Source organism: Atractosteus spatula, chromosome 25 (assembly GCF_055471065.1).
Source record: "Atractosteus spatula isolate fAtrSpa1 chromosome 25, fAtrSpa1.hap1, whole genome shotgun sequence".
NCBI classification, from domain to species: domain Eukaryota; kingdom Metazoa; phylum Chordata; class Actinopteri; order Semionotiformes; family Lepisosteidae; genus Atractosteus; species Atractosteus spatula.
In genome coordinates, this window is record NC_142730.1 from 9,712,367 (window position 1) to 9,738,901 (window position 26,535).

At 42.5% G+C, this 26,535-nt stretch overlaps 2 protein-coding genes across 2 annotated transcripts; both read right to left on the reverse strand.

Annotated features, from left to right (window-relative positions):
- Positions 1 to 645: 645 nt before the first annotated feature.
- On the reverse strand, positions 646 to 1,950 carry rpz3 (rapunzel 3). Its single transcript, XM_088905662.1, has one exon. The coding sequence runs from the start codon at positions 1,948 to 1,950 to the stop codon at positions 763 to 765; it is 1,188 nt and encodes a 395-aa protein (XP_088761788.1). The 3' UTR covers positions 646 to 762.
- An 8,874-nt stretch (positions 1,951 to 10,824) lies between these two features.
- Positions 10,825 to 15,111, reverse strand: LOC148815363 (protein rapunzel-like). Its single transcript, XM_088905559.1, has 3 exons — positions 15,052 to 15,111; positions 14,063 to 14,147; positions 10,825 to 12,421 (listed from the first exon to the last, which is right to left on the reverse strand). Exon 3 carries the CDS (start codon positions 12,355 to 12,357, stop codon positions 11,206 to 11,208), a length of 1,152 nt encoding a protein of 383 aa, XP_088761685.1. The 5' UTR covers positions 12,358 to 12,421; positions 14,063 to 14,147; positions 15,052 to 15,111; the 3' UTR covers positions 10,825 to 11,205.
- Between the last annotated feature and the right edge of the window lie 11,424 nt (positions 15,112 to 26,535).

Sequence of the window (26,535 nt, forward strand, 5' to 3'; positions counted from 1 at the left end):
CTAATAACAAGAAAGATAGACATAAGGCTGTTTGCTGTCTTCTGCCTGTCCTGTGTTCTATGCATGCAAGTTCTCCAACTTCCTGACTAGTATGAATTATGGGGGGCCAGCTTTGGTCCACAATCCTGCAGGTTTATAGGCTGCCTGTATGATCACGTTGTAATAATATGAAGCACATCTAAAACTCCTTTAGAGCTGCTGGGTTATTGGGATTGCAACGGGGTATTAGTGAAATACAAGTGTTCTCTAAATTAATTAACTGAGAAAATTGTTTTCTTAACCAATGGTACAGCGATTACTTTTTCCAAACCCTTGAGAAATGAATGGCTGAAGGAAAGGCTGCTCGACTAGAAGCTCTGTCAAACTCCTCCATCCCTGAGGTCTCGACATTTTTAACATTTCCATCATCAAGCATCTCCTTCGTTAGTGATGGACCAAGAAATCATTACAAGTGAGACATGTCATTATCGATAGCGATCAGGACCAACAATGTATTACAGCAATACAAGTGTGAGGACTGCACCGGTCATGTGTTGATGTTTCATAACCTGCAACAGCACGCTGGATTCTGCCCGTTCAACACCTGAGCCCACAGCTGGCCATCTCCTTCTGGGTGATCTGTGACACTGGCTTCTACTCTTTTTTTTTTTTTGCAGAACGTCTTCGATCTTGGAAGAGAGATCATCTAGACAAGCAGAAAGCAAAACGCAGGGCAACGACAACATCCCGTTCACTGTGCCGCCCTGGCTTGTGAACACGCGGTTATTCCGAATGGACGCACAGGAAGACGTTCTTGTGCTTCTCCCAGTAGTGGCAGTCGTCCGGGAAGCTCCAGGAGGCCCAGGTCTCCTTGTGGCGGCTGATCGCGTGAACGACGTAGCCGGGGGTTTCCTGAGCGATGGCCTCTGCCACCGCCCTGGCGTCGCCCCTGCGGCACGGCCCCTCCATCGCCTGCCGGATGCCCTCCGTGGGCACGGCGCGGGGCTGGCCGCTGTAGGACACCACCACGTCGGTGTCGCTCGCCTGCGTCAGGTCGAACCAGTTGCCGCCCGCCACGCAGTGGAAGTTCTCGCCCGCCCGCCAGGTGCGGAAGCCGCCGCCGGAGCGCTTGAACACCCTCACCGACCACTTCACCCAGTCGTACTTCCTGGCCAGGAAGTCCCGGAGGGCCCGGGCCACCCCCTCGTGGCCCCGCCCCTCGTCCTCCTTGACCAGGCGCTCCGCGTCCAGCCGGGCCTGCTCCGGGAAGGCCGCCACGCACTCGTCGACGGCCGCCTTCATCCTCCTCTCCACCTCCAGCGTCTTCCCCCCCCACTCGCGGATCAGCTCCTCTTCCTCGTCCTCCCCCAGGGAGAGGGCCGAGTGGCCCAGCAGGGCGATCAGCCCCAGGCAGAAGAGCTCCTTCAGGCGGACGCAGAAGTCTTCCAGCAGCCGCCGGTTCCTCGCCTCGTATCTCAGCACCACCTCCAGGACGGACTCCCCGAAGGTGCTGCAGCCCATCACGGCGTCGTAGAGCACGTGGAGGTTCTTGTCGCCCCCCGTCCTGCTGAAGTGCTCCAGGAAGAGCTTCTTCTTGACCTCCTGGAACTCCGGCTTGGCGTTCAGGATGTCCATGTACTTGCGGAACTGGTTCCGCAGGTTCTCCTCCACGGAGAAGTACTGGGTGTCCACCAGGCTCTTCCTGATCTCCCGGTCGATGTCCTCCAGCTCCTCCGAGATGACGTCCAGCTTGTTGCGCACCGCCTGGAACTGCTCCCTCACGTAGAAGACCTCCTTGCTCTGCACGTTGTCCAGGGCCAGCCGGAGTACGGGGGCGGCCGCCTCGCACAGGGGGAAGAGCTCCCCCACGGCGCTGGCCAAGACTTCGGCCCCCCTCTCGAACATCTCCATCACCGCCTCGATGGCCTCCTTCTTCTGGGCCACCGCTTTCTCCAGAGGGCTGGGCATCATTGGGGGCTGCACTGCGCAGAAGGGACGTGGAAGACAAGTAGTGTTTAGGGGCTATATCAGGTAAGCAAGAGGATTTAAAGAATTACAAGTTAGTGCGTTTTTGTAGAGCCGCCATTTTGTATCCTTCTCCCCCCCCAGACTGATGGTCTTTATGTCCGCAGTGCTCCTGTCATGAGAGATGACTACCGGGCACCACCCTGTTTCCGGAGCTGCTGGACGGCTTGCTTTTCAATCAATAACAGTCTTCTGACCGCTTACTGAACGATGCAGCACAACGTCAGTTAAATATCAACTTCATGTTCTACAACATGCGAAAAATGCACGTACTGTAACACAGCTCCGTATTTAACGCAGGAACCTCCTTATTTAGAGGGTAGTTCGTTGCCCGTAGACCAGATTTAAGAAAACGGGGTTAATCCTGTAATTAGGTAACGTTTAAGCTTTTGGAATCGGGGAAATGCCTGATTCGGGGTCATTTCTCAGCCCCAGCAAAGAGTGCAAACACCTCTCCCGGCTCCAGCGGGGCTGGGAGAGAGGCGCTCGGCCGGCAGTGCGCGGAATCCGACCTGTCTTGGCGCAGTACACCTGCCTCGGGCGCTCAGCCGCTTAACGGGATGCAGAACAGCGCAGTGCAATCAGGCTGATTAAAAGCTCCGAAAAGCACCAGCTGAAGTTAGTTTGGGGGCTCTGCGAACGTTCCAGGCCAACAACGGGGAAACTGTTACTCAGGGGGTGTTTTAGCCGAAATCAAGGGCACCGAGAGACTTCCCCAAAGATGCTTTGTCACGAACCTCTTCCCTGACGAGAGCGGCTTCTTCAGGCTCCTGCGCCGCGAAATGGCGCGTCGGTGTGTTAACTATCCTCTCCTGTCTGGCCTCTGCCACAGTCTCCCACTCCTAAACCCTGCCTGCAACGGCGCAGGTTCTCCGTAGGTGAGCTTTTCTACCTATAGTGGCAGATTCTAGGGAACACAGCCGTTCATATTTTGAAAAACAAAATCCTCATGAAGGAAAAAAACGCTTCTCAACAGCTTTGCAGGGGAAAAAAAAGATTTAAATATTAAAATGGTTTAAAACCTAAATGGCAAATGTGCAAATATCCTCTTATAAAACTAGCTCAGACACACCTTCGGAACCGCTAGTCTACTTGAGAACACGTTTACCTCTCTCGGGAGGTCTTCACAGGTTTTAAAGACAAGGACAGAGGCGCTGCGTACCTGCGCTCACCGGCTTGTGTCGTCCTCCACGCCCGAGCGCGGGTATCCAGCGGCGGCGAGTTGGACTTGTTCTCGGTCGGGACAGTGATGCTGCTTCTCCCGGGGCTGTCGGGCTGGAGATGATGCGCATCTGTTCAGAGACTGGGAGGCTAACAGGCGAGCCGAATTAGGGGAGGAGGAGGAGGGGGGTCTTGCACGCCGAGCGGCTAGCCAGACCGTTGAGTTTCGCGTGGATTTGGAACGTCTGTCCACGCAGCCTTTCCACTAAGTGGTCTCAAACTTGCGGGGAAGGGGTTTGGACACCGCGCAGAGCTGTTGTGTCAGATTTGGATTGTTGTTTAATCGGAAATAAGGGAATAAAGACGTTGCGATAAGAGTGCCGGGGACCGTGAGAGAAATGCGCTCAGATGAAGGCAGAAGCGAGGAAAACTGCGCACTTACAGTACCAGGGGACACCCTTCACAAGACCCTCTAATTCCACAGCCAGTCCGGTAAGAGCTTTTACCTGGTTATACGTGTAAGAAGGTAAACATGACTTTTGCATTAAACGTGTTCTTTGAAGTTGAATGAAAGGAAACCGTGTTTTTAAGGGCACCGTGGCCTCTCCTTAAATCATGAAAGGGTTAATGGTGTCGAATGAGCCCTGAATGACATGAAATACGCTACATTTTCTGTTTTTTATTTTTAAAATTCACTTTATTTATTAATTTAACTTTATCTGCTCTAATACTACAATTATACATGATTTAAAACAGCTTTACTGTGACACATGGAGTGGCCATTAGCCCTTTCTTTTCAGGGTATACATCTCGAAATGAACGAGGCTTTGAACGTCATATCTAATTATACGTGTATATCGTGTGAATGGCAGGAAATAACAGATTTTTGTTTAAAAAGTCTTCATATCTGTCGGTCAGTTACCACTATTACAGATATATAATGAATGTCTTGTGTTGCTTCTTTTTGAAAACATTTTGCTAAATGGGATCCGTTAAAACAAAATGGAGCGGTGCCCCCATAAACTCTACTCTAGAATTGCTACGAATGTGCTTAGAAATGCAACGGTCGTGTTGTACTCTTGTGAATAATTGTTAATATTAAAGAAGATGATTTTTTAAAATAAGTGAATCGGGAACCGCTACTCAGCGCGAGGGTTTGTGTGCGTTTTAATTGATGGAGGATTAAAAAACCAGGAAAAGCAGTCATCGCTGGGAGTGAACTCCACGCGAATGTGTCCCACCGGTGTCCCAGCAGACAGACCTCCAGTGTGTCCCCTTCCAGCGTCTGTGTCCCGTGCGGGCCGCGATTTGACACATTCCGGGCTGCTTTTGTTGTCGGGAAGAGGTTACGAACGTGTCCTTCCTCACCTTCGCATTGAGCATTTAATTATTTAGTTAGATGCAGATGGGGCGGCACGCTGCTGCCGCAGGGGTTAGTGGTGCCTCGCAGTGCTGGGGCCCTGGGTTCAATTCCCAGAGTGCTATCTGTGTGGAGTCTGCATGTTCTCCCCGTGCTCACGTGCGTTTCCTCAAGGTGCTCCAGTTTCCCACAGTCCAAAGACACACGGGTCGGTTAGTTGGCCTCTGGGGAAAATTGGTCTTGGTGTGACTGTGTGTGCGTGTGTTTGTCTTGTGTGTCCCCTGCAATGGATAGGTGTCCCGTCCAGAGTGTGTCCTGCCCTGTGCCTGTTGCTCGCTAGTGTCCCCCACATTCCTGTCCTGGATCAAGCCATTAGAAAATGGATGGATGGAATTGTTGGGATTTTCCAAATGGGTATCAATGTTAAATACCAACCACTTCTTCCTGCTTTTTAAATTGCACTAGTGCGAATTGCATGAAGTTGAAGATGCAACTTGTGTGGTCTTCTATCATTGTTAAAATGGGAACAAGTGCTTTTTGACAAATTCAGCTCTGTACAATAGCTTGGATGCAATACAAAAGGGTTTCCTTTAGGTGGTTTCCTTCCACAGTTCAAGGACATACTGGTAGGTTAATTGGCTTCTGGAAAACATTGGCTCTGTTGTGATTGTGTGTAGGCTGTGATGGACTGAAGTCCTCTCCAGGGTATACCCTGCCTTGTGCTAGTTGCTTGCTGGGATAGACTCTGGCTCCCCTGTGACCAAGAACTGGATGAAGTGTTTATCCAGCAGCTCTATCACCCTGCAACTGACAACCCACTGAAGCTCAGCAGGTGTGATCCTGGTCAGTACCTGGATGGGAGACTCCTGGGAAAGCTGAGGCTGCTGCTGGAAGAGGTGTTAGTGGGGCCAGCAGGGGGTGCTCACCCTCTAGTCTGTGTGGGTCCTAATGCCCCAGTATAGTGATGGGGACACTATACTGTAAAAAGGCACTGTCCTTTGGATGAGACATAAAACTGACGTCCTGACTCTCCGTGGTCATTAAAAATCCCAGGCTGTTTCTCAAAAAGAGTAGGGGTGTAACGCAGGTGTCCTGGCCAAATTTCCCATTGGCCTTTACCAATCATGGCCTCCTAATAATCCCCATCTCTGAACTGGCTTCATCACTCTGCTCTCCTCCCCACTGAGAGCTGGTGTGTGGGGAGCACGTTGGCTGCAGTCGCATCATCCAGGTGGGGCTGCCCACTGGTGGTGGTGGAGGGGATCCCCATTACCTGTAAAGCGCTTTGAGTGGAGTGTCCAGAAAAGTGCTATATAAGTGTGACGAGTTATGAATTATTATTAAAATGAGTGGATGTGTACATACAGATTGTCTGATTGGGCTGGGGATGCTGTATCAATCTTACCCTCTTTGGATATGGAGTTATTTGCCCTTGTGCTAAGGTTTGTTGTCATGCTGAAATGGGAGGCTAGAGCCTACAGCTAATGTACCAGGTGAGATATGAGTCCAGAGCAGTTCTTCTGTGAGTGACAGAGACCACTGAACTTGCATCTGGCACACTTTCTATGGCCTGTTTGAAATATTTCCAGCTCGGCGGCACCAAGCCCTGCAACATGCTTATGTTTTAACATCACTTTATTAGCCCTATACAATTTCTTGCATTAAGAATTTCTTTTCACATACCCCAGCTTGCTCTCCATGAGACACTCAGACACACATAGAGGGAGAGAGCCTGGGGTCAGAGCGCAGGGTCAGCCATTGTACAGCGCCCCTGGAGCAGTTGGGGTTCAGGGCCTTGCTCAGGGGCCCAACAGAGTAGGATTCCTCTACTGGCTGCAGGATTCGAACCGGCAACCTTCCAGCCACAGGAGCAGATCCTTAGCCACAGAGCCACCGCTACACCCCGTAGCTTTTAGCTGTTTAAAGCTATGATCAGCATACTGGTGTGTGGGATTGAGCTGCATGTTCCTGTTCTATTGGTTTTGATCGGATTGCGATCTGGGAATTGCTCTGGTCAGAGAAGCCGAGCAGGGAGTGTCACATGCTCCTCAAAACCATTTACGTCGACTGGGGGAGCCTAAAATTGTGGCCAGGGCCATGCTGTACAGAATAGCGAGACATTCCATTGTAGGAATACTGAGATCGGCATCGTGAAGCACGACACACTTTTCCTTTGCATGGGGTCTGTTTTTGCAGTATGCGTTTATTTAATGGGTATAACCAATCCATTTTTCTTTACATGAACACTTCTCGTGTGTGCTCATTAACCTGCAGCCTGCACGTTTCGCCTGAGCCCTAGTATGTTTTGCAAGTTTGTTTTCTACTCGGAAGTTGATCTTACATTAATGCAAGAGACAGTAGGGAAACGGTTAACATAGCCGAGCCGGCGCGCCCGGTCTTTAGTGGAGTGCAGTCACATGCTGCCCTCTAGCGGGGACTACCGCGTACGTCAGCGTTACACATCACAAGCTCCGTTAAGCTTGGAGAGCAAGGTCACACTATATCCTGGTCTGAACCCCAATCCGTCATGGGGTACACAGACATAGGGGCAGTTTAAAGGTACTAGTCAACCTAGTCACTGGTCTTTTGAAACTGGGAGAACTTCCGAGTACCCAGAAAAGCACCGAGATTTATCAATACATTGAGTGGAAATTTCAGGTTACATCGATATAGATTTAGCGCTGTGTGATGTGTGAACTATAGACATTTGTCATTTTTATTTTTTCAGTTTTGATGGTGTTTTACTATGATTGAATTGATTTCTGCCTACTTTTGTCCTACAAAAAAAGTACAGCAGATGGATATTCCGCTGTTTTGACACGGCGGCGGGTTGACCCATTGAACTGCTTCCTGTGAGGATTTGCAGTCGAACAGGGAAGCGGTCCTCGCTCTTTAACACCGCACCCCTGGGGCTGCAAAGAGATCAGACATTAATGGTGCTGACAGGGTTGATCCGTTAAGGACGCCAAGCTCAGATCAATGAACTATGAAAATGCAGCGCTAATGGCTTTTAGTTTGGGTCCGCTGAAATCTGGAATGGTGTTGAATTTCTAGCGTTTCATCGATTTGTCTAGAAATCGAGCTGTCCTGGAGCAGGATCAGTTAATCAGCTGGCTGTAGTGTTTGCCGATCCCTTTGAAACTCACGTTTTCATTCCTCAAAATACTTCATAGCAGACCACAGTGATCTACTGTACTGTAGCGCCGCCTGCAGGTGAGAAGAGGAAGAGCACCTTTATTGTCGCGTTTTATTTCATATTTTGTTTATGCTATCATATCACATCGCGTATTAACAAACGTACGTGTACAGTATGTTACCTACTCTCTGAGAACTAAGCTCTATGTCTGGTGTTAATTCTGTAAAATTTATTTTTTGGATAATTTGACCTAGCACATATCCCTGAAAGTAGCATGGATTCTGGTGCCACACTGGTCAGCATTGCAGCCTCACAGTGCTGGAACCCTGGGTTTAATTCCAGACCTGGGGTGCTGTCTGTGTGGAGTTTGCATGTTCTCCCTATGTTCACGTGGGGTTTCTTGCAGGTGCTCCAGTCTCCAAAGATGTACTGGTGGGTTAATTGGCTACTGGCAAAATTGGCCCTGGTGTGTGTGTGTGTGTGTGTGTGTGTGTGTGTGTGTGTGTGTGCCCTGTGATGGACTGGTGTCCCATCCGGGGTGTGTCCCACATTGCGCATGTTGCATGCTGGGATAGGCTCTGGATCGCCCATGACCCAGAATTGGGAGAATTTGTTTTTCATATAGTAATGGGGGGGGGTGGGGGAGGTGGAAGGTATTTTGTGTTTTATATTTGCCCCTTTAGCAATCTTTCCACAGTCCTCCATGTCTTCTTTCTCTGTGCCTGCAGATTAGTGAGCTCTTCACGTCTGATTTGGTCGTCTGTGTAGTCTATGAATCCCCACTTCCTCCTACTGAAATAATGTAATGTAACGGTTCTGTGTAGGCAAGGCTTTTTGAAGGACAAGGACACTCTTGTCACATCCTCCAGGGGTGCCTGTATTTAGAGCCCACTTTGGGGAATATGATGCTCATTCTGGCAGGATGCAGAAGCCTGTTCCATAGGGTCCATTGAAACTGTGTGTACCAGGCTGAGAACTGACCCATCACACTAAGGAGGGGGCATTTCTGTGGCTAATGCCTTCCTGCCATCCCTGGATTTAACTGTCTCTTCATTTGGAAGAGGTGTTAGTGGGGCCAGCAGGGGGCGCTCACCCTGCAGTCCATGTGGGTCCTAATGCCCCAGTATAGTTATGGGGACACTATACTGTAAACAGGCGCCGTCCTTCGGATGAGACGTAAAACCGAGATCCTGACTCTCTGTGGTCATTAAAAATCCCAGGATGTTTCTCGAAAAGAGTCCTGGCCAAATTTCCCATTGGCCTTTATCAATCATGGCCTCCTAACAATCCCCCTCTATGAATTGGCTTCATTACTCTGCTCTCCTCCCCACTGATAGCTGTGTCTGCACTGATAGTGGGGAGCGTTCTGGCGCACTATGGCTGCCGTCGCATCATCCAGGTGGGGCTGCACACTGGTGGTGGTGGAGGGGAGTCCCCATTACCTGTAAAGCGCTTTGAGTGGAGTGTCCAGAAAAGCGCTATATAAGTGTAAGTTGTTGTTGTTGTTGTTGTTGTTGTTGTTGTTATTATTTGTTGAGCTGCTGGACAGATTAGTTAAAACATTTAGAGAGATCAGAAAGACTGTAGGGGCAGTGAATAGGAAATGCATGAATGGTACAGGTAATTACAGTTATTCAATATATTTTATTCTCATCACAACTCAGGAGATGAAAGGAATCATTACTGTGCAATATTGGTACAAGCATATACGTCTCTGTTGTGTCTAAAGGCAAAAGAGTATCCCAAGAACTTTGTTTCAGAGCAGCTGTGTTCCTGCGGAGGTCAGGGTGAGACTCATCGCCTGATATTTCCCAGTTTGAATCCAGCTACATCACTGACCGACTGTGACACACTGGTCAGGCTGGAAAGAATGAGCAAGTAGGATTCAACCCAGTCATTCCAAGTGCCCATACTCATACAAAGTCAGTTTTAGAGTGTAAAATGTACTGTTTCATATCAGAGCCCTTTGAGGCAAGAAGGGGGTTTGGTGTTTGGCGACTTCATTGGACCACAGACTGCAGTTATTGCCTCAATGGGATATTGATTGAAACAGAGGCAGACTTTACTCCAGCTAGGCGCCTGCTAACCTGCCTTCAGCCTGTAACACATGTGGTGGCTAATGAAGTCCAGGGCTCTATTATCAGGACTGTAATTACAAAAATGACTGACACAACATATAACTACAGATGTTCAAGTAGGGGGCTGCGTCAGCATGCGTAGGCTGCAAAGGAACAAGTAAAGGTTTATTCCCTGCTGAAAGGAAGAGAAAAGAGACAACATTATGGCCATGGAGTTTTCTTCAGGGGTGAAGTGGACTCCACGATTTATAACAGAAAATCTCTGTTGAAAATACACGTTTAATTATTCATTTAACTCTGGTTACCAAATAATATGCACAAAATGAACCAACTTTCCATCTTGTATCTCTGAACTTGTTTGCTCACTTTAATCAGGACTATACCTCAGACGTTTGCCGGTCGTACTTCTTCTGTTGCTGCTCCAGTGTTATGGAATGCCCTTCCTCCAACTCTTTGAAAGCAAATTCTTTGACGGTTTTTGAAATCGAAACTTAAAACTCCCATTTTTACTGGGGCTCATGTCTGATTTCCTTACAGTTTATCCTGTATGTTCTCCCCACCCCCTCACTTTATTTACTTTTTATTGTATTCTTGTTCCATTTGTCTCATCACTATGTGCAGTACAGCGTCCTCATGTTTGGAAAGGTGCTCTGCTCAGCTGGGGCTGGTCGTTTGCTCACTATACCCAGGACTAAATTGTGGATTTTTGGTGACTTGACTTTTTTGTTGCTGCTCCAGTGTTATGGAATGCCCTTCCTCTGACTCTTAGAGAGAGATTTTTTGACCTTTTTAGATCTTTTTAGATCTTCAAATCTAAACTCAAAACTCACCCTTTTACTAGCGTCTGCTGTATGTCTGGTTGCCCTACATTCGATCTCGTATGTTCTTGTTGGATTTTTTTGTGAACTTTTTATTGAACATTTTTGTTATTTTTCTCTAGCGTTATGTACAGCATCCTTGGGTTTGGAAAGGCACTTTATAAATAAATAAGTTACTATAATTATGTTACTGCATTTTGAAGAAAGCTAATGTTTAAGACATCGTTCAGAAAGGGCAATAACTTTCCACATAAAAAAATATCAAAATAAATTGTTAAACTTTTTTATTCTGTTTCTACTGGCAACACATTATAAAGAGAATCTAAAGGAAGCTTGATATTTACTGTGAACAGCAGAAATACAAAAACTCAGATGTACAATAATCAGATCATGTACAGATTCTCAACCATTTTGGGAAATGTTTCTAAGTAGTTCTCAGTAAAGACCCCTCCAAAGCTAGACAAAAAAGGTTATATCAAGGCATTCTAAAATTAACTCAATTTCTGATACTTATCTAATGCTAGATGTGCTAATACATGCAACATAAAATATTTGATTTATTTGTTGAAAAGTAAGCCTTGCTTCAAATACTTACTGGCTAGAATGTCATGGAAGATCTAGTCTGAAGATACGCGATGTGGACAGTGACTATTCTGAATGAATGCAGATATAAGCCACTTTGTGCTTTTTGAAATAGTAACAGTCATCATTAAAGTTGTTTGCTTCCTTAACATTCTTTACGGTGCTGACCACATGAGCAAGGTACCGTGGGAAACGGCAGTGGAGGGTCTCGACCACGCCAGCCGTGTTCAATCTCCATCCCATTGTCTCAACTAGTTTTCCAATGTCATCCTTCAGGATGGGCTTGGGGTGCTGGCAGTAGGACACGACCAGTTGTATGTTTTGAAGCTCCACAGAAAAATGGTTGCAGCCGCTGATGCTGGTGTACTGGTTGCCTGCCAGCAGCTTCCAGATCCCACTTTCTGAGTGGTTAAAGATTCGCACTGACCACGAGACCCAGTCATACTTCGTCTCCAGGAAGGACAGGAGCTGCTTGGGAAGCTCCTCATCGTCCTCGTTGGCCTTCCCCCCGCGCAGCAGCCCCTCCATGTCACTCCTGGCCTGCACGGCGAAGTTGTCAGTGCAGTCGTCTATGACTTCCTTTATCTTTCTGTCCACGTCCTTGAGCTTCTCTCCCCACTCTTCCATCAGCTCCTCCTCTTTCCCCTTCCCCTTCAGCTTGGAATGGGCGCACAAAACGACCAGGCCCATGACAAACAGTTTCCTCAGCTGAATGCAGAACTTCTCCACACTCCGGAGGCTTCTCTTCCTGTTATCTCTAATTATGTCCAGAATAGGCCTATGTTTGTTGCTGCCCATCACGCCTTTGTACAGCTCCATGATGTTCACATTCGCGCCGTCCACGTGGTCCAAGAAGCGGATCTTGGCAGATTCGTCTTTTTTATTGCCGGTGTAGGTCTCCATTAATTCCAAAAATAGGTCGTAGTGGGTTAAAATTGTATCCCTCTCTTTGTAATATTGGATATTCATATATTTTGTTTCTGTGTCACTCTGAAGGTCTTCTAAATCAGTTTGAATGCTTCCTATTTTTTCGTTCAGCTGGTGCAGCTGCCCTATGAAGTACTTGGCTTCGGTGCTTTCGGGGCAGTCAAGGATTTGTCTTGAAATGCATGTTAAAAGCTTCAGTGCAGGATACAGCTCAGCAGCTGTACTAGCCAGAAAACCAAGCACATCTATTCCAAAATCAACATATTTCCTGTTTTGTAGGAGAAATTCCATCTTTATTAGACTGAAAGAAGTGATATTTTCTTGTGTTCTGCAGAGCAGGTTGGTTTTTTAGGTCCTAAAAAAAAGCAAACAAGAGACCCGCAGCTTGATAACTGGACTCAGCTAGTGCCTTGTGACATACAGTACCCTTTCAGACACAGTGTCAGCAGAAGGATGCTTGCTTTTTACAAGTATCATGGATTTCTAATGTCAAACCAGAGATTCGACAGACTTCTATTTTTTTTTTGCTCAGTCCTCTATACTTTTTAATATTTGTTTTTGTATTTTTAATATTATCCAGGAAATCTGAGCAGGAATAAAGAAGTGAAAATTATAGGAGATGTAATGGTGTAGCATTGAAAAGTTGTTAATGCTAGTATCAAAAGAAGAGGCTAACATGGTCTTAAGTTATGTGGCACAATTTAGGTTAAATAAAAACAATAATAAGTTATTATTATTATTATCATAATCATCCCCTGGGGGATATTTGTTATTTGATAATGTCCAACACAGCAATACAACAAAAAGACAGTTCTCAAGACAAACATCACCAAAGATCGCAGAGGTAATATCGGGGCAAATAGAGGCATTTCCCAGATTAGGAGTTTATTAGGTTATAGAAAACACCAGCAGCAACTAGAGGGGAAAAAAACTGAAATGTGTTGAATGAATAAGAATTCAGACCCATGAACTCAACAGTTGGCAGATTGACAGCTGCAGGACTTAAGAGGGTCAGTTAGTGCCGCTGTTGCACATGGATGTGGTTCATTCTTCTTCAGTCAGACTCTCGCAGTGTACTTAGGGAGTGAGCAGCGACTGCAGTTTTTCAAATCTTTCCTAGGATTCAAATTCAGGACCTTTTCTGGGTTATTCAAGAACATCCACTTTCTTAATCTGAAACACCTCTGGTGTAGCTCTGGCTTTGTACTTTGCATCAATCTTTCTTTTAAAGGGTAACTTTTTGTCCCAGTTCTAGGTCTGAAGAAGGTTTTCCTGTACCAATTTCCAAGTAATTGGTTCCATCTGTTCCCATCAATCTCAATAAGCTTCCCAGTTCCTGCTGATGAGAAGTAGTTGTCTGACTACAAAACCTTTTGCTTCATGTTTCACATTGTTACTTAGGTGTCATTTAAGACAATTTAATGAGGCCCTAACTCACTTCAACGCTTGCAATCAGGCATTGTAAAACAGTTCTTTCCCCTCAAAGCTTTGAGCCACTCTTCCCTAAACAACCCATGTTTGTCCTGTAGCATTTTTTTCCGTTTCTGTAAGACTTAAACGAGGACATTGGAAATGGCTCTTGTTTCCATTGATTAACATACTGTACACATCTTCATAGATGGCTCATAGCTTCTAAGGAAGCTGCTTTAAAATAAATTACAAATTTTGTCTCCTCTAACAGCAATATCCCTAGACTCTGTGAAGTCTGAAACTTGAGCAGTGAATGCAGCCTGACTCTCTCTTCTCAGATCTCAGTGAGAGTCACCCGTGTGCAATTGGGATTCCCTAATGAGGTGTAGCCTTTTTTAAATTCTCACTTTTGATTCCTGGAAAGTATATAAACTTGAGTTTTGAACGCCATCTCCTGGCTGTGTGTGGAACTACTTGTCTCTTTTGCTGCATATCTGCTGTGTGAAGTTCCTGCCTGCAATTCAGGAGTATCTGATGTACTCCAGGTTTTAAGGCAATCGGAAAATAATAATACTTCCCTCCTCACCTTTTTATCTGATGTGACAGCAATGCTCCTCTGTTATTGCAAACTCATTTACAGTAACTCCTCTCTTCAGCTACGGCTGCCTGTTCTTTAAATGGAAACACAAAACAAAAAAGAAATTTGGAAAAAGGAGTCTGCATAAACACCTGCACAGAATTTCAGTTCATGGGGAATGTTCAGTATCTAAGTTCTTGAACACAAAAAAACAGCCACAAAAATAATCAAAACAGGAGGCGTTGCAAGATCCTGAAACTTGAGTTGAAAGTGACAGCAAACTGTAGCGGGGGGACTTTTTATTCTGAATATGACAAAAAAAAAAAAAGACAAGTTTACAAATCCAGAATGAGACTGGAAAGTTGATTGTAATGGAAAAACAAGAGTGAAAAAAATCAGTTTTTTATCTGAACCAGTAATTACAGACCAGTAAAAGCACTGAAATGATTGTTTTAGATTTACTCCTTAAATTAAAACTAATAGTAGGAATGTTAAAGATGAACATGTATTAAATTATGTTCACCAGATATATAGTAAATCTACGTTATTAAAACTGCTGTCATGTTAAATGATTTCTGGATAATTCCTTGCTTACCAACAATACAGAAAAAAAATGCAACTGCATATGAACACACGATAATCCTGAATGTTGTGCACATACTATAGGCATATTAATTTTTTGGTTTGTGTGCTAACATTAGCACTTTGTAAATTTGTATTCAAGTCACAAATTCCTATGATAATGAAGCATCTCAATACTTCTAGTTCTCCCTAGTCCTGCCTGCCAAAGCAGTCTTAAGTGAATATTTCTTTCACATTAATTTATTTAATATGAGACACTTACAATGGTTAATGCCATAACCATTTCCTTGCAGTTTATTAAATGATTTCCCACTATTTAAATCAATGTAGCATAGAACAGAACCATAAAGGTCAGCATTTGAAAGCAATATTGATCTGTATTGCAATGAGTTAAAGTGAAATGACACAAGTCTTACCTATATTCCTAAGATATGTGCTGAAGTGTTCTTTGGTTTGTAGCAGAGATCATCTGTGTCTCTGGAGCTGATGACCACCCTTATATATACACAGAGGTTTCTGAAAGGGCAGGCTTCTTGGCTTTATATCAAGTTTTCCGAATTCCAAAGTAACATCCAGTAACTGTTCTGACAAGCATATTCTGACAATAGAAATTGCTAGGTACATTGTACGGTAAGTTATGGAACTAACTTGAACTATTAAATTAGAACATGGCAAATGCTTTGTAAGTGACAAGTGAAACAAAATTCCATTCAAGGAACAGAAGAAATTAATGCAACCCTCACACCAAACCAACACAACCTCATCTAATACTGTAATTACACAATATAGAAAACAATTCTAAATATTTTGTGTTGAATTCATACTTTGTCCGTCTCATATTTACAGTATATATAAATGAACGTCTATGACAGTTAAATTTAAGATCTGTATTTATGCTAAAATATTCCAGATATTGGATGTGCGACGTGTAACCACTAATGCAATACTCAACTGTAGTTAGTTATGGAACACATGAGTACACCAGCTGCAGTTTAGGTTTATGGTGCCTTTTATTTCCACTGATAAATGATATAGATTCGTATGGAGATCCTTCAGATGACTAAGCAAACCTATCGCTCTTTTGCTCTTAAAGTTTGTATAGGCTATATTTGTGTCTGCAGTACTATAAATGTATGTCTTGTGCATTTTCTGGGGCTACATTTGTTGTGCTTCATCTAAGAGTTTGTGGATCTTTTCCATTTGAGGTAGTATGTTAGATAAGTTAAGTTTACAGGTTTGTTGAACAATGACTAATGAAGGCAAGTATTGCATATTAAAGCAGCGTTAGTAAATTGTTACAGAAAGCACCGGTTAAATAGCATAGCAATTTTGTTTTTATACAGAAATAGCATTAATACAAGGTGCTGGTATATGGGAGTGGATTTCATCTGCAAGAAAAAAAAGGTAAGCTTAGCAGACTTCTGTAACAGATCATTGGAGATTTCAGTTTATCACTGCGCCTTTGACTGTGTGAGCCTTTCTTAAAGCATTTTGCTTGCCTCTCACTTGGTGTGCATAAGAGCCAGTACTGTCACAGTGCCACATGCAGTCCTACACAACCTTATCATCGACTGGGTGAGCCTACTGTTCCGTCTCCAAAACATTTGGCACACTCCTCCTGTTTCAACACTGTTGATATTGGACCACAGCCAATCTACCTGAGAACCACAAGTGTACAGTCCCATCACAATAAAAAACAACATATCCACTCAATCGACACCCAGATGTACAGTAACAGGACACATATAAGACGTACACTTCATTTAAATACTATACTATAAACACTCCCTTAATTTCACTAAAAATTCACTGTCATACTAAAGGTGCAGATACAGCTACTAATAAAGTTAAACTTCATTATTAATAGATTATACTTCTATTAATTAACATGTATTAATATATTTCATTATAATAATCACATAATAAATGTGGTCAAAAATAGATATTCCAATAATTTTCAAGTGTCAGATGCTTAAATTCATTTCGTAGTGATAATATTATTTCCACTACATTCCGGAATGTTCTAATGTGATCCAGTGTTACGCCTAGTCCGCTTCTAAGTTGAAGAGGTGAAGTTAGTCCCCTGCTTCAGTACAGTAACTGCTCTAGAGGCAGCAGCTGTTACTTTGGGTTCGTTACAATTGAGGACAGGTTTAGTACGGAGCTGTGAACTAATTTCAGAGGCCACGTTCATAGCGATTGGTCTTGAGGTAGCACACTAGTTTAACACGGAGCTGCGTGCTAACCACGAGTTGCACTTGCCCTAATAACTCCTCACACTTCTATAGTGCTTTTCTGGACACTCCACTCAAAGCTCTTTACAGGTCATGGGGATCCCCTCCACCACCAGCAGTGTGGAGCCCCACCTAATGATGTGAGTAATGAAGCCAGTTCAGAGATGGGGGTTATTAGGAGGCCATGATTGGTCAGGGCCAATGGGAAATTTGGCCAGGACACTGGGGTTAAATCCCAACTCTTTTTCGAGAAACACCCTGGGATTTTTAATGATCACAGAGAGTCATCTGCCAGGGGAGATACAGCAGCCAATGAAGGTTAATCTCAGATTGATGAAAACTGCATTTTTTCCAGTTTTGCATATAAATGATTAATGTCATGGGAGCTGTAGACACAGCAGGAGGGCAGAAAGCAGTAATCTAACTGCCATGTTACTGAAAATGTGTGGGGGGGGAGACAGGAGAGCCATTTGAGTTAGGTCAAAGTCTGCAGAATCCATCTTTCTCGCTGCGATGATTGATTAGGATCGCGTGGAGAGAATGGGCATGGCACGTGGTCTGGGAACTTCCAGCACAAGCTCTAAGCAGAAGCCAGGTGAAGGTCAAAACCAGAGGCTGTGATGCAACAGGAGCGGGATAGAAGCTCGGGCCAAAGCAAGCTTCAAGACTGAGCAGGGACGCTGGTTTAAACTGTGGTCTCAATGATTAATGATCATTGGGAGAAGGTGTAGATGATAATTACTGAAGTAGAGAGTAGTCATAGGAAAACTCTGATGAAAGAGAGCCGTTGTTCCTTGGCGAGCAGAAAGCTGCTGCACAGAAACTCCACAACCAGGGTCTGAGACCTGCTGCTGTACCGTAAGCAAAACTTTCCGAATTGTACCATCCGTTCACAGAAGTGTCTCGGAAGTGGAATCATGCCTGCCAAATGTAACAACAGTTTCCCTACGGGATAAATAAAGTATTATCTATCTATCTAACAAAGCCAGAGGCAAACCATGCCTCTTTAGCTTTAGCTGTGTTTTGTTTGGTCTGAGAGTTGGCAGGCACACAGCCAATGTCCTGATGGCTTTCAAGAATGGCTGAAAAAACACAAGCTGGGAGGGGACAGCTATAAAAACTGCAGCATAGGGAACTGAGGAAGTAGCTTCTGCTCCATACTTAATGCTATTGGTTACATGGGGGAGGGGCGTGTTGTGAAATACTTGATTCAGGTTAGTAAAGTAGGACCAATAAACTGTGTGGCACCAGTGAAAATTTGGCAAGACATGCACTGTACGCTCTTTCTATTAGTGCATACATGTTATAGAGCAATTGTGCAAACACAGAAGAAGTAACAGTGTAAGCAATTAAAGCTTATGGTTGTTATGTACTGTACGTTTTTAAGTAAGAGATCAGTTTGGAATGGAGACTAAATTATTGATCCTTCAACCATTTTCTGTAAGCTTAATGATTCCGATTAGAAATCAGTCTTGTACCATGGCTTCTTTCAAGAAAGAAAATCTTGACATGAATGAGTTTGTTTAAATTAAGCTACCAGACAACCGAATGAAGTAGATACTGTAGGTCATTCTTAAATTTCCTTAGGTTTTTATGCTTGTAAGGTGAAAGGCCATGCTAAAATAGGCCTATTCCAAGAGGAGGAGTAGGGCTCCTTCTTCATCAGTCCACCTCTATAAACTGCAGAGGGTCATAGAACACTGTGTATATATATTTAATTATTTTGGAGTTTACATTATGGTGAAGGGTTTCAAAAGTAATTTTGCTGGTAATTTTAGCATCATGACATTATTCATGCCATCAATTTATAGCTGACTTTTAAAACGCATTGAAGCAGAATAACACCTAAAAAATGTAACATGCTAGATGTTTGAGGAAAAAAAAATATTACTGAAATGCTGGAGACTAGCATTTTCTGAAATGTAATATTGTACTTTATCTGCATTCTTGTTCCCACTTTTGTTTAATAATAAAAACAGGCAATATTGTTTATTGTAATTGTTTTAATCAAGGTTACAATATAGGACAACATGCACATTTCCTTTTATTAATTAACATTAAAAGTGGTTAAAATCAGTACAGTAGTAAATTCATTATTTTATGTAAATGTATCACCCTGATGTATTGGGTAGTTTTCTTTCATAGTTTGGATTCAAGATTACATTTTAAGAAGAGGTGTGAGTAATTTCGAACATACATTCCATTTTATGTTAAGGTACCTGGCATGCAAAGTGACTGGGAGTCTGACATTAGGTGAAGTGAGCATCACGTCAAGTAAGATCAGAAAAGAAATGAGCCAGAAAGCAGTAAAGGTCTGTTGTGTCATACAAATGACAAAGTTCAGGTGTCTGTGAAGCAGAAGTCTCTTAATTTCATATGCATATGGAAGTACAGCTTGCAACCACCGGATTTAAAATAAGTAACTAAAGATGGTCTTGTGAAATGAATGGTAAGACAACAACACATTGCATTATTGTTATTAATCATATCTAAGTTGCAGACTAGACAACAGTTAGTTCTTTTCATGTTCTGGGCGTACAGCCAGCTTAACAAATACATGCCCTTTATCTTACTGACCAAGGACAGGCAGCATCTTTATATACATTTGAGCGCAAAGCTTCAAGACACTGGACTGCATAGTTTGCAGAAATTATATTATTAAATCACTTCCCAGGTGTCTCCCTTATCTCTTCAGGTCTTACCATTGTTTACATCAATCATTTCTTTCAAAAAGCGGTTTTCCAATTGTCACATCATCCTTTTTAACTTATTCTGAACTCTGAGGGGATGTATCCTCAGCCATTTCCTCCTTGATTTTCTTATTAAACTCAACTACTTTCTCATTCCATGCATCCTGTATGGCCTCCGAAGTACTCCCACAGATTGTTTGATACACTATGACAATTATCATTAAATTATAGAACATGCGTATCAAGTGGAGGCACCCCTGCTTCTTTTCTTCAGGATCGCAATGTGTTTTGTACACCTTCAGCACAGGATTGCCAAAGAAGTCTTCATCTTGCATTATCTCTCTGTGCAGTGATCTCAGGTTTCCTTCACCACCATATTGCAGAAATGTAGCCTTAAATTTCTGCACGGCTTCCTCATCCTTTGGATCAGCCTTAATCAGGGTTTCCAAGGCATTTAGCTGATATTGTAGTTTCTTCTGTAAATCGCTTAACTTAAAGTTGACTTCACTCATTTCAAGCTGTTGTCTGCAGCTCTGAATGGCTGTTGAAACCTCTTCCAGTCTTCTCATTGTGCCTTGGACTTCTTTCTCCACAGCTTTCATATCTTTGGCATTTTTGATAGCTTGGAACAGGGGAAGGACATGCTGGAGACCAGGGACGGCGGATGCTGCAACTTCCAAAATCACACCTGCGTATTTCAGAGCTGTCAGAATCTTATCATTTTCTATCACCAGTTCAAGCACTGCCTTATCCATGATATCAATATCTTCTCAAATAAGGAAGAAGTCAGTCCTGAAAGGAAATCAACAACACATAACTTTCTCGCCCTGTTAGAATATTCAATCTATTATTTTGCATACTGCAATTTTGTTTAAAAAGTCATAAAATGCAGTTCTGATTTTTTTTTGTCTGTCCGTTCTACGCACTTATGAGATACAGTATATGAAAATGTCCATTTCACAATGATGGAAAATATAACCTCTTGGAAGTTTTCAAAACATTAAAGTGTTATTAAGTCAAAAGAAGGCAGAGAGAGCTGTTCTGACCCTATTATCACTCATCAGGACAGAGTTGAATAGTTAGTTGACAGCAGTAGTGTGACTAGTTAAGCAAGCATATATGCAATTGAGTAGTAGGGTTTATATATACAGTATGAATTAACATTGACATTGCTTCTACCTGTCACTTTTGACTTAATTCTAACAAAGCAAAATTAAATGACTTCTAAAATGCTTCAGCTTTATAACATTGTGAAACAGCCATACCTACTGTACTTCTCTAAGGCAGGAAGAATAAAGGAGAATTTATTTTTGTACAGAAGGTTTTAATTATTTTAATGATTTAAACCTTGTGTACTATATTTTGTACAATATAAACACTTCCTTTTATTTTGCATTCATTAATCTGAATACCACAGTCAATCATCAATCTGTTTTCTAACTGCTTCTTCCAGTACAGGGTCACGGGGGAGCTGGAGTCTATCTCCAGCTCTGGGTGGAAGGCAGGGTACGCCCTGGACAGGACACCAGTCCATCACAAGACAGATGCGCACACACACACACACAAGCACACTCACACGAGAGCCAATTTTCAAAGAAACCAATTAACCAACCAGTATGTTTTAGAACTTTGGGAGGAAACACATGTGAAACGAGGCCATACAAACTCCACTCTCCTCTCCACTCCCAGATTTTGTTCTCCCGTGCTTTATCAGCTGCCAATTTTCCTCTCTCTCACACCTGAAGAAGGTTCCACAGCCAAAACCTGTTTCTTTTCCTCTCTTTCAGCATTGAATAAACCTTTACTTGTTCCTTTGCAGCCTACGTATGCTGAAGCAGCTACCTGCTTGAAGTACTACGAACTCCGCACAAACAGCACCCCAGGGCTAGGACTGAACCCCAGTGCTGTAAGGTAGCAATGCTAATCACTGCACCAATTCTCTGCCCACTATATAAATTACATCTAAAAATGAACACCGTTTAATAGCATCTTTTAATAGCCAGCAGTTGAAAGAGATAATTCACAATAATATTAATTAGCTCTGGTCATGTTAGAACTCTGGAAAGTAAAATCCCGAAGGTAGTCTGTATGAGATACATGTTGTTACTGGCTTCATTGGTCAAAGCTATGACACTGATGAGACCACCGAGGGCAAAAGAGCTATCCATGGCTTTGACTCATATATACAAAGTATAATTTAAAGACACAAGTTTAATTCCACTGTTGAGCCTTGTTCAGGTGTAAAGGAAAGAAAGATGGCTGAAATATAAGGTATAAAATAGAGCAGGTGAGAATGAGTGCCCACAGGCAGGGAGATCAGGAGACGCTTGAAACCTGAAATCTGTCAAAGAAAGGGAAGGATTTAAAAAGAAATTAGTCTGTCATTGAGAGAAAGGGGAAGATGTGATCAAAAGATTTAAAGATAATCATGGCTTTTAATGTTTTTCTTGAATAGGAGCCCTGAAGCAAAATGAGGAAACTGTCCTCTTAGATTGATCTTTGCTTCTGTAATATGTTTCCTGTTTGCTCGATACACAAGATGTTCTCTAGGTGATTCTGAAATGGCTCGTATTTGCAGGTGATGCAGTGGCTAGTGTGGGTGGTAGCTGTGGGAAGTGAAGAGAAGTAGAGACAAGATGGTTGAACAGATTAGGTGGTTGGCAATATGAGACGATAGAAGATTGTATACAGTAGATGGCTCTGCTTCTCAGCACTTCCAGACTAATATTCATTCATTCTTCGTATCTATCTTTTAATAAGCGTAGATGTTGTTTAAGAAAAGGAATGTTATTATAATCAAGTCTGTCTATAGTAATTTAGAAATATGAAATTGTCATACCTTTTTAAAGAATGATCAACTAATCCTTGTATTGCTTTAACATGCATGATACAATCACAGTTCTGTTTTACTGATCTCTTAAAATGGAGAATGTGGAAATGTGGACTTAAAATGTCCACATAGAATACTTTAGTACCTCTTCCATTGCTTCTACAGTACATATTAATGGTAAAGTTCTAAGTCATTATAAAACCAAGTAATAGTGGATTCTTAGAAGTGACACTTTTCTGGTGTTGGTTTGAATAACATAAAATGTTATCAAACTGGAACAGACAAAGCAGCAGATTACCACATTGGTACAAGAGTGAATCTAAAATATATTTGAATGTTGAATAGAGTTTTTCTAGATGACAACACAATCTCTTGCCCTCAAAAGACTTATTATTTGTGTCTGTGAAACAGTGATTACTCTCACTTAAAATAATCAAATGTCTCAAATCTTCACAGAAAAATGAAGCAGAAACTTTGCAGTATACTTTTTACTTCATTAAAACATCTGACCACAATTTCCAGTTGAATCCATTTAAAGTGACATCATTAACTTGATTTTTATTATTTCTTGTTGCAAAAGCTCTTGGTTGATTCTTATTTTAAACATTCAAACCTGCCTTCAGAAAATTGTGAGTAAATTCTGACTCTGGAATGGAAATCTAGGAACATATCACTAATATTGCCTAGAATATTAGAATAAATCAGTTGTAACATACCTTTATGAAATTATGTTCTTATGTTTTTAATGTGTAGGTCAGGTGCAGTTGTTCTCCTGTCAGTCCTATGACCAGAGCTCTACGCATTAATTTTTATACTGTGTTGAGCCCATTTGACATAACTCAGAGCAATTTCTATTGGTTGAGGGACGTGCCCCACCTTCAACAGTTTTTAGTTAGTATGAATGATGGGGAAAAAGTTGGCATTTTAATTATTTTAACTGGAGTGGGTGTGGCTTTGACCCTCATGATGAAAAAATGATTGAAAATGGTTGGGACTTTTATATTTTATTAGCACATCTAATAAAATATTAATTAGAACTGGTAAGGTTAACAAAAAAGAAATACTTTACAGTAGCAACTTTGTCATGATGACATACAGAAAAGAGGAAATCACACTGAACTGTGAACAGAAGATGATTTATACTTTTAATGATTTTTTCCTCTTTTAATAAAGAGATTCTGTTGTTCTCTTGCACATCCACTAAGTAAAGCTATGCAAAACCAGCACCTCATACACAAGGTGTCTGTTGTGGCTAAGACAGAGAGGCTTTGAGTATATCATATAGTCCAGTATATTTAAATGTTTAGAAATACACTTGATATCTTTGGCTTAACACTGCCTAGTTTAATCTTTATACTATATTAAAGATGCCTTATGAAATTCTCAATGAACAATTTATATAGTTTGAGAAAGATAAAGTTTCTCCAATATTACACCGCTGCTGCTAATATGTCTATCTAAAATACTATAAACATGCTGGTGAAAAACCACAGCACACCAACATTTTACAAGTAAATGTGTTTCAGTACTCTTTTATTCTTTCATAAAAAATAAAAATTCTCAAGTAGACTACCTTTTCTGTGGCTTGCTGTCCTTTGACAGTCTTTTTCATACTGGCTTTCTTGTCAAGCCGTGGGGTGCAGCTCTGTAAGATGGGGGGACTCCTACATCTCCACATGGTCTGATAAATCCAGTGGGACTGTCTGTACACAATAGATAAGATAGATGAGACTTTATTGATCCCGAAGGGAAATGGAGGTGTTATAGCAGCTCAGCCCAAGACGAGCAAAAACAGACATCAGAATAGACTAAAAATTAAAATAAGTACAGCAATACAAAATAAAATATATAGAGTTAGGTGTGTCCAAAATATGCTCATAGTCACTCTAAAACAATAAAATATGTGCAAAATGCACATAGGTATATACAGATTGAGAGTACCACGGTATAAACAGTATATTAATGCAGTGTCCAAAAAGTACATGAGTGCAGCATGCTGTCCATAGACGAGCAGATGAAGGGCTAACAGTCCCAGCCTAGGGAGGTGTTATACACCCTGACAGCCGCTGGGACGAAGGACCTGTGGAAACGTTCCCTTGAACACCGTAGCTGGAGCAGTCTGTTGCTAAAAGTGCTCCGCTGCCCAGTAACAGTCCCATGGAGCGGATGAGAGGCGTTGTATGGGCAGTTATCAGTACCCCTGCCACTAATTAACGGGCAGTTACCTAGTCTGGCACTCTGGTATTGGGTTTTTCTCTGAGAGTCTAGTCTTGCTGTGTTCCGACGTCTAGCTGTATCTCCTGGCCGAGTCCTGGATGCTCTGTGGCTTGTACGTGTTGTGACCACCCGGCTCTGTAACGCACCCATCCGACTCCATGTTTTGGATCTTTTGGATTGTGCCTTGTGTTCCACCACGTCCGCTCCCAATTTATAATAATAATAATAATAATAATAATAATAATTGCTTACACTTCTATAGTGCTTTTCTGGACACTCCACTCCAAGCACTTTCCAGGTAATGGGGACCCCCTCCACCCCCACCAGTGTGCAGCCCCACCTGGATGGTAGAATCCACCATTTATCTCCTCCGTTGCCTCGGTTTGCTGTGATAAAGTGTGCTTCACCTTGCATCGTAAACATTTCCAGCTTCAAAGCAGGAAGGATGTTTGTTGAGATGGGGGGGGCGGGTCCGGATTCCATGATCTAATCAATCCTAAAGTTTACCTTGGTTGACCTTATGTCCTGGGTAAAATGCTTAAGTGGCAATCAACAGTCCAGAAATACTCCATACGCCATATCCTCAGGGGGAGGAAGGTGGAACAAAAGGAAGAAGGTCAGGACACAAGAAGAGTTTGAGTCAGGAGAGAGTTTTTACTCTATGATTATCCCACAACAACCCAGATTGGAGCTAAATATTTGCACCTTGAAGAGAGCTTGGTATTCTGTGTTTTTAGGGTTTCTTGAGTAAAGAACAGTTGAAGACAGTCTTTCCTGTTTGGGGGCACATGTTTTGAATAGAGAGATGAGCTGCCATTTATTTTGTAGCATCTGGGTTTGCACAGAGCGATATATAATTTCAGGTTATATTCTATTTAGTTTAAAAGGCAGCTTATCTTTTATTTTGGCTTCTGTAGGCATTATTTGAATACTTGAATTATTTGAAGAGTTGAATACTTGGTAGCTTCTTTACCAAACTTTGCAGAGCATCAACAGTGTCACAGTAGTCCCTGTGCTTTCTACACCATTATATGTGTAACTGTGCTTCTACTGTTTGAGTGTAATAATTTATCACGAAAGGCTCAATATAAATAAGGAGTGGTTACTATTATTCAAGATTACAATATCATTGCAAAAGGGGGGATACAAAAAAAGAGAAAATCAGGAATTGACCATACAAATTAGTCGATAAGTAAAATACATTATAACAGAACCCAGCCTTTAAGTGATTTCTGCTGTAATATATGCAAGAGCTTTGTATTGATAGAGGCACATGAGTTCTTTGCTCTCTGGCACAGCTTTAGTGAAAGAGTAATAATCCAGGCATATCTAGTTAAACAAACGTTTATTAACTATGACAGTGACACACACTATACTACTGTACATACAACACAACACACAAGTTACTGTATTTACAAGTTTGCAGACGATGCGTTATAGAGACCTACGTTCTAACCACCCAGAAAACTCCAAAAAGCCCTTTTATTTTCCAAACCAGGTTTTCACTAAATTGGCTGTATAATACTGGTCATTGTCATTTTGAAAAATGACTTGCTGCCCAGTGATACATGATCTTTGCAGAAAGACATGCCCAGTCAGAACCTACTTTTATCAACTGGCCAAGTTATTGGAATTGGCTGTTATCCACACCACCCTTGACCGAGAGACAACCCCTCAATTGGACCCATAAAGAATTATATTTTAATTAGACCCTTTTTATTTTCTTATTTTCACAGGTGAGTATTTGATTTTCGTGAATGAGTGAACTAGTATTAAAACCTGGGTTACCATCTTCTTATGGTATAGTGTTGTTATGGTTAATATTGAAGTCAATTCCACAGACAGTGCTTGGAAGCATGACACAGGTAAGGAGGAACTGTGACTAAGGTTTGTTTCAGATTAGTGTGATAATACTATTCTCTTCTTTGA

Bases quoted from the DNA above. Each gene is read 5' to 3' on its own strand.
- rpz3 (XM_088905662.1), bottom strand. From the start codon at position 1,950: ATGATGCCCAGCCCTCTGGAGAAAGCGGTGGCCCAGAAGAAGGAGGCC.
- LOC148815363 (XM_088905559.1), bottom strand. From the start codon at position 12,357: ATGGAATTTCTCCTACAAAACAGGAAATATGTTGATTTTGGAATAGAT.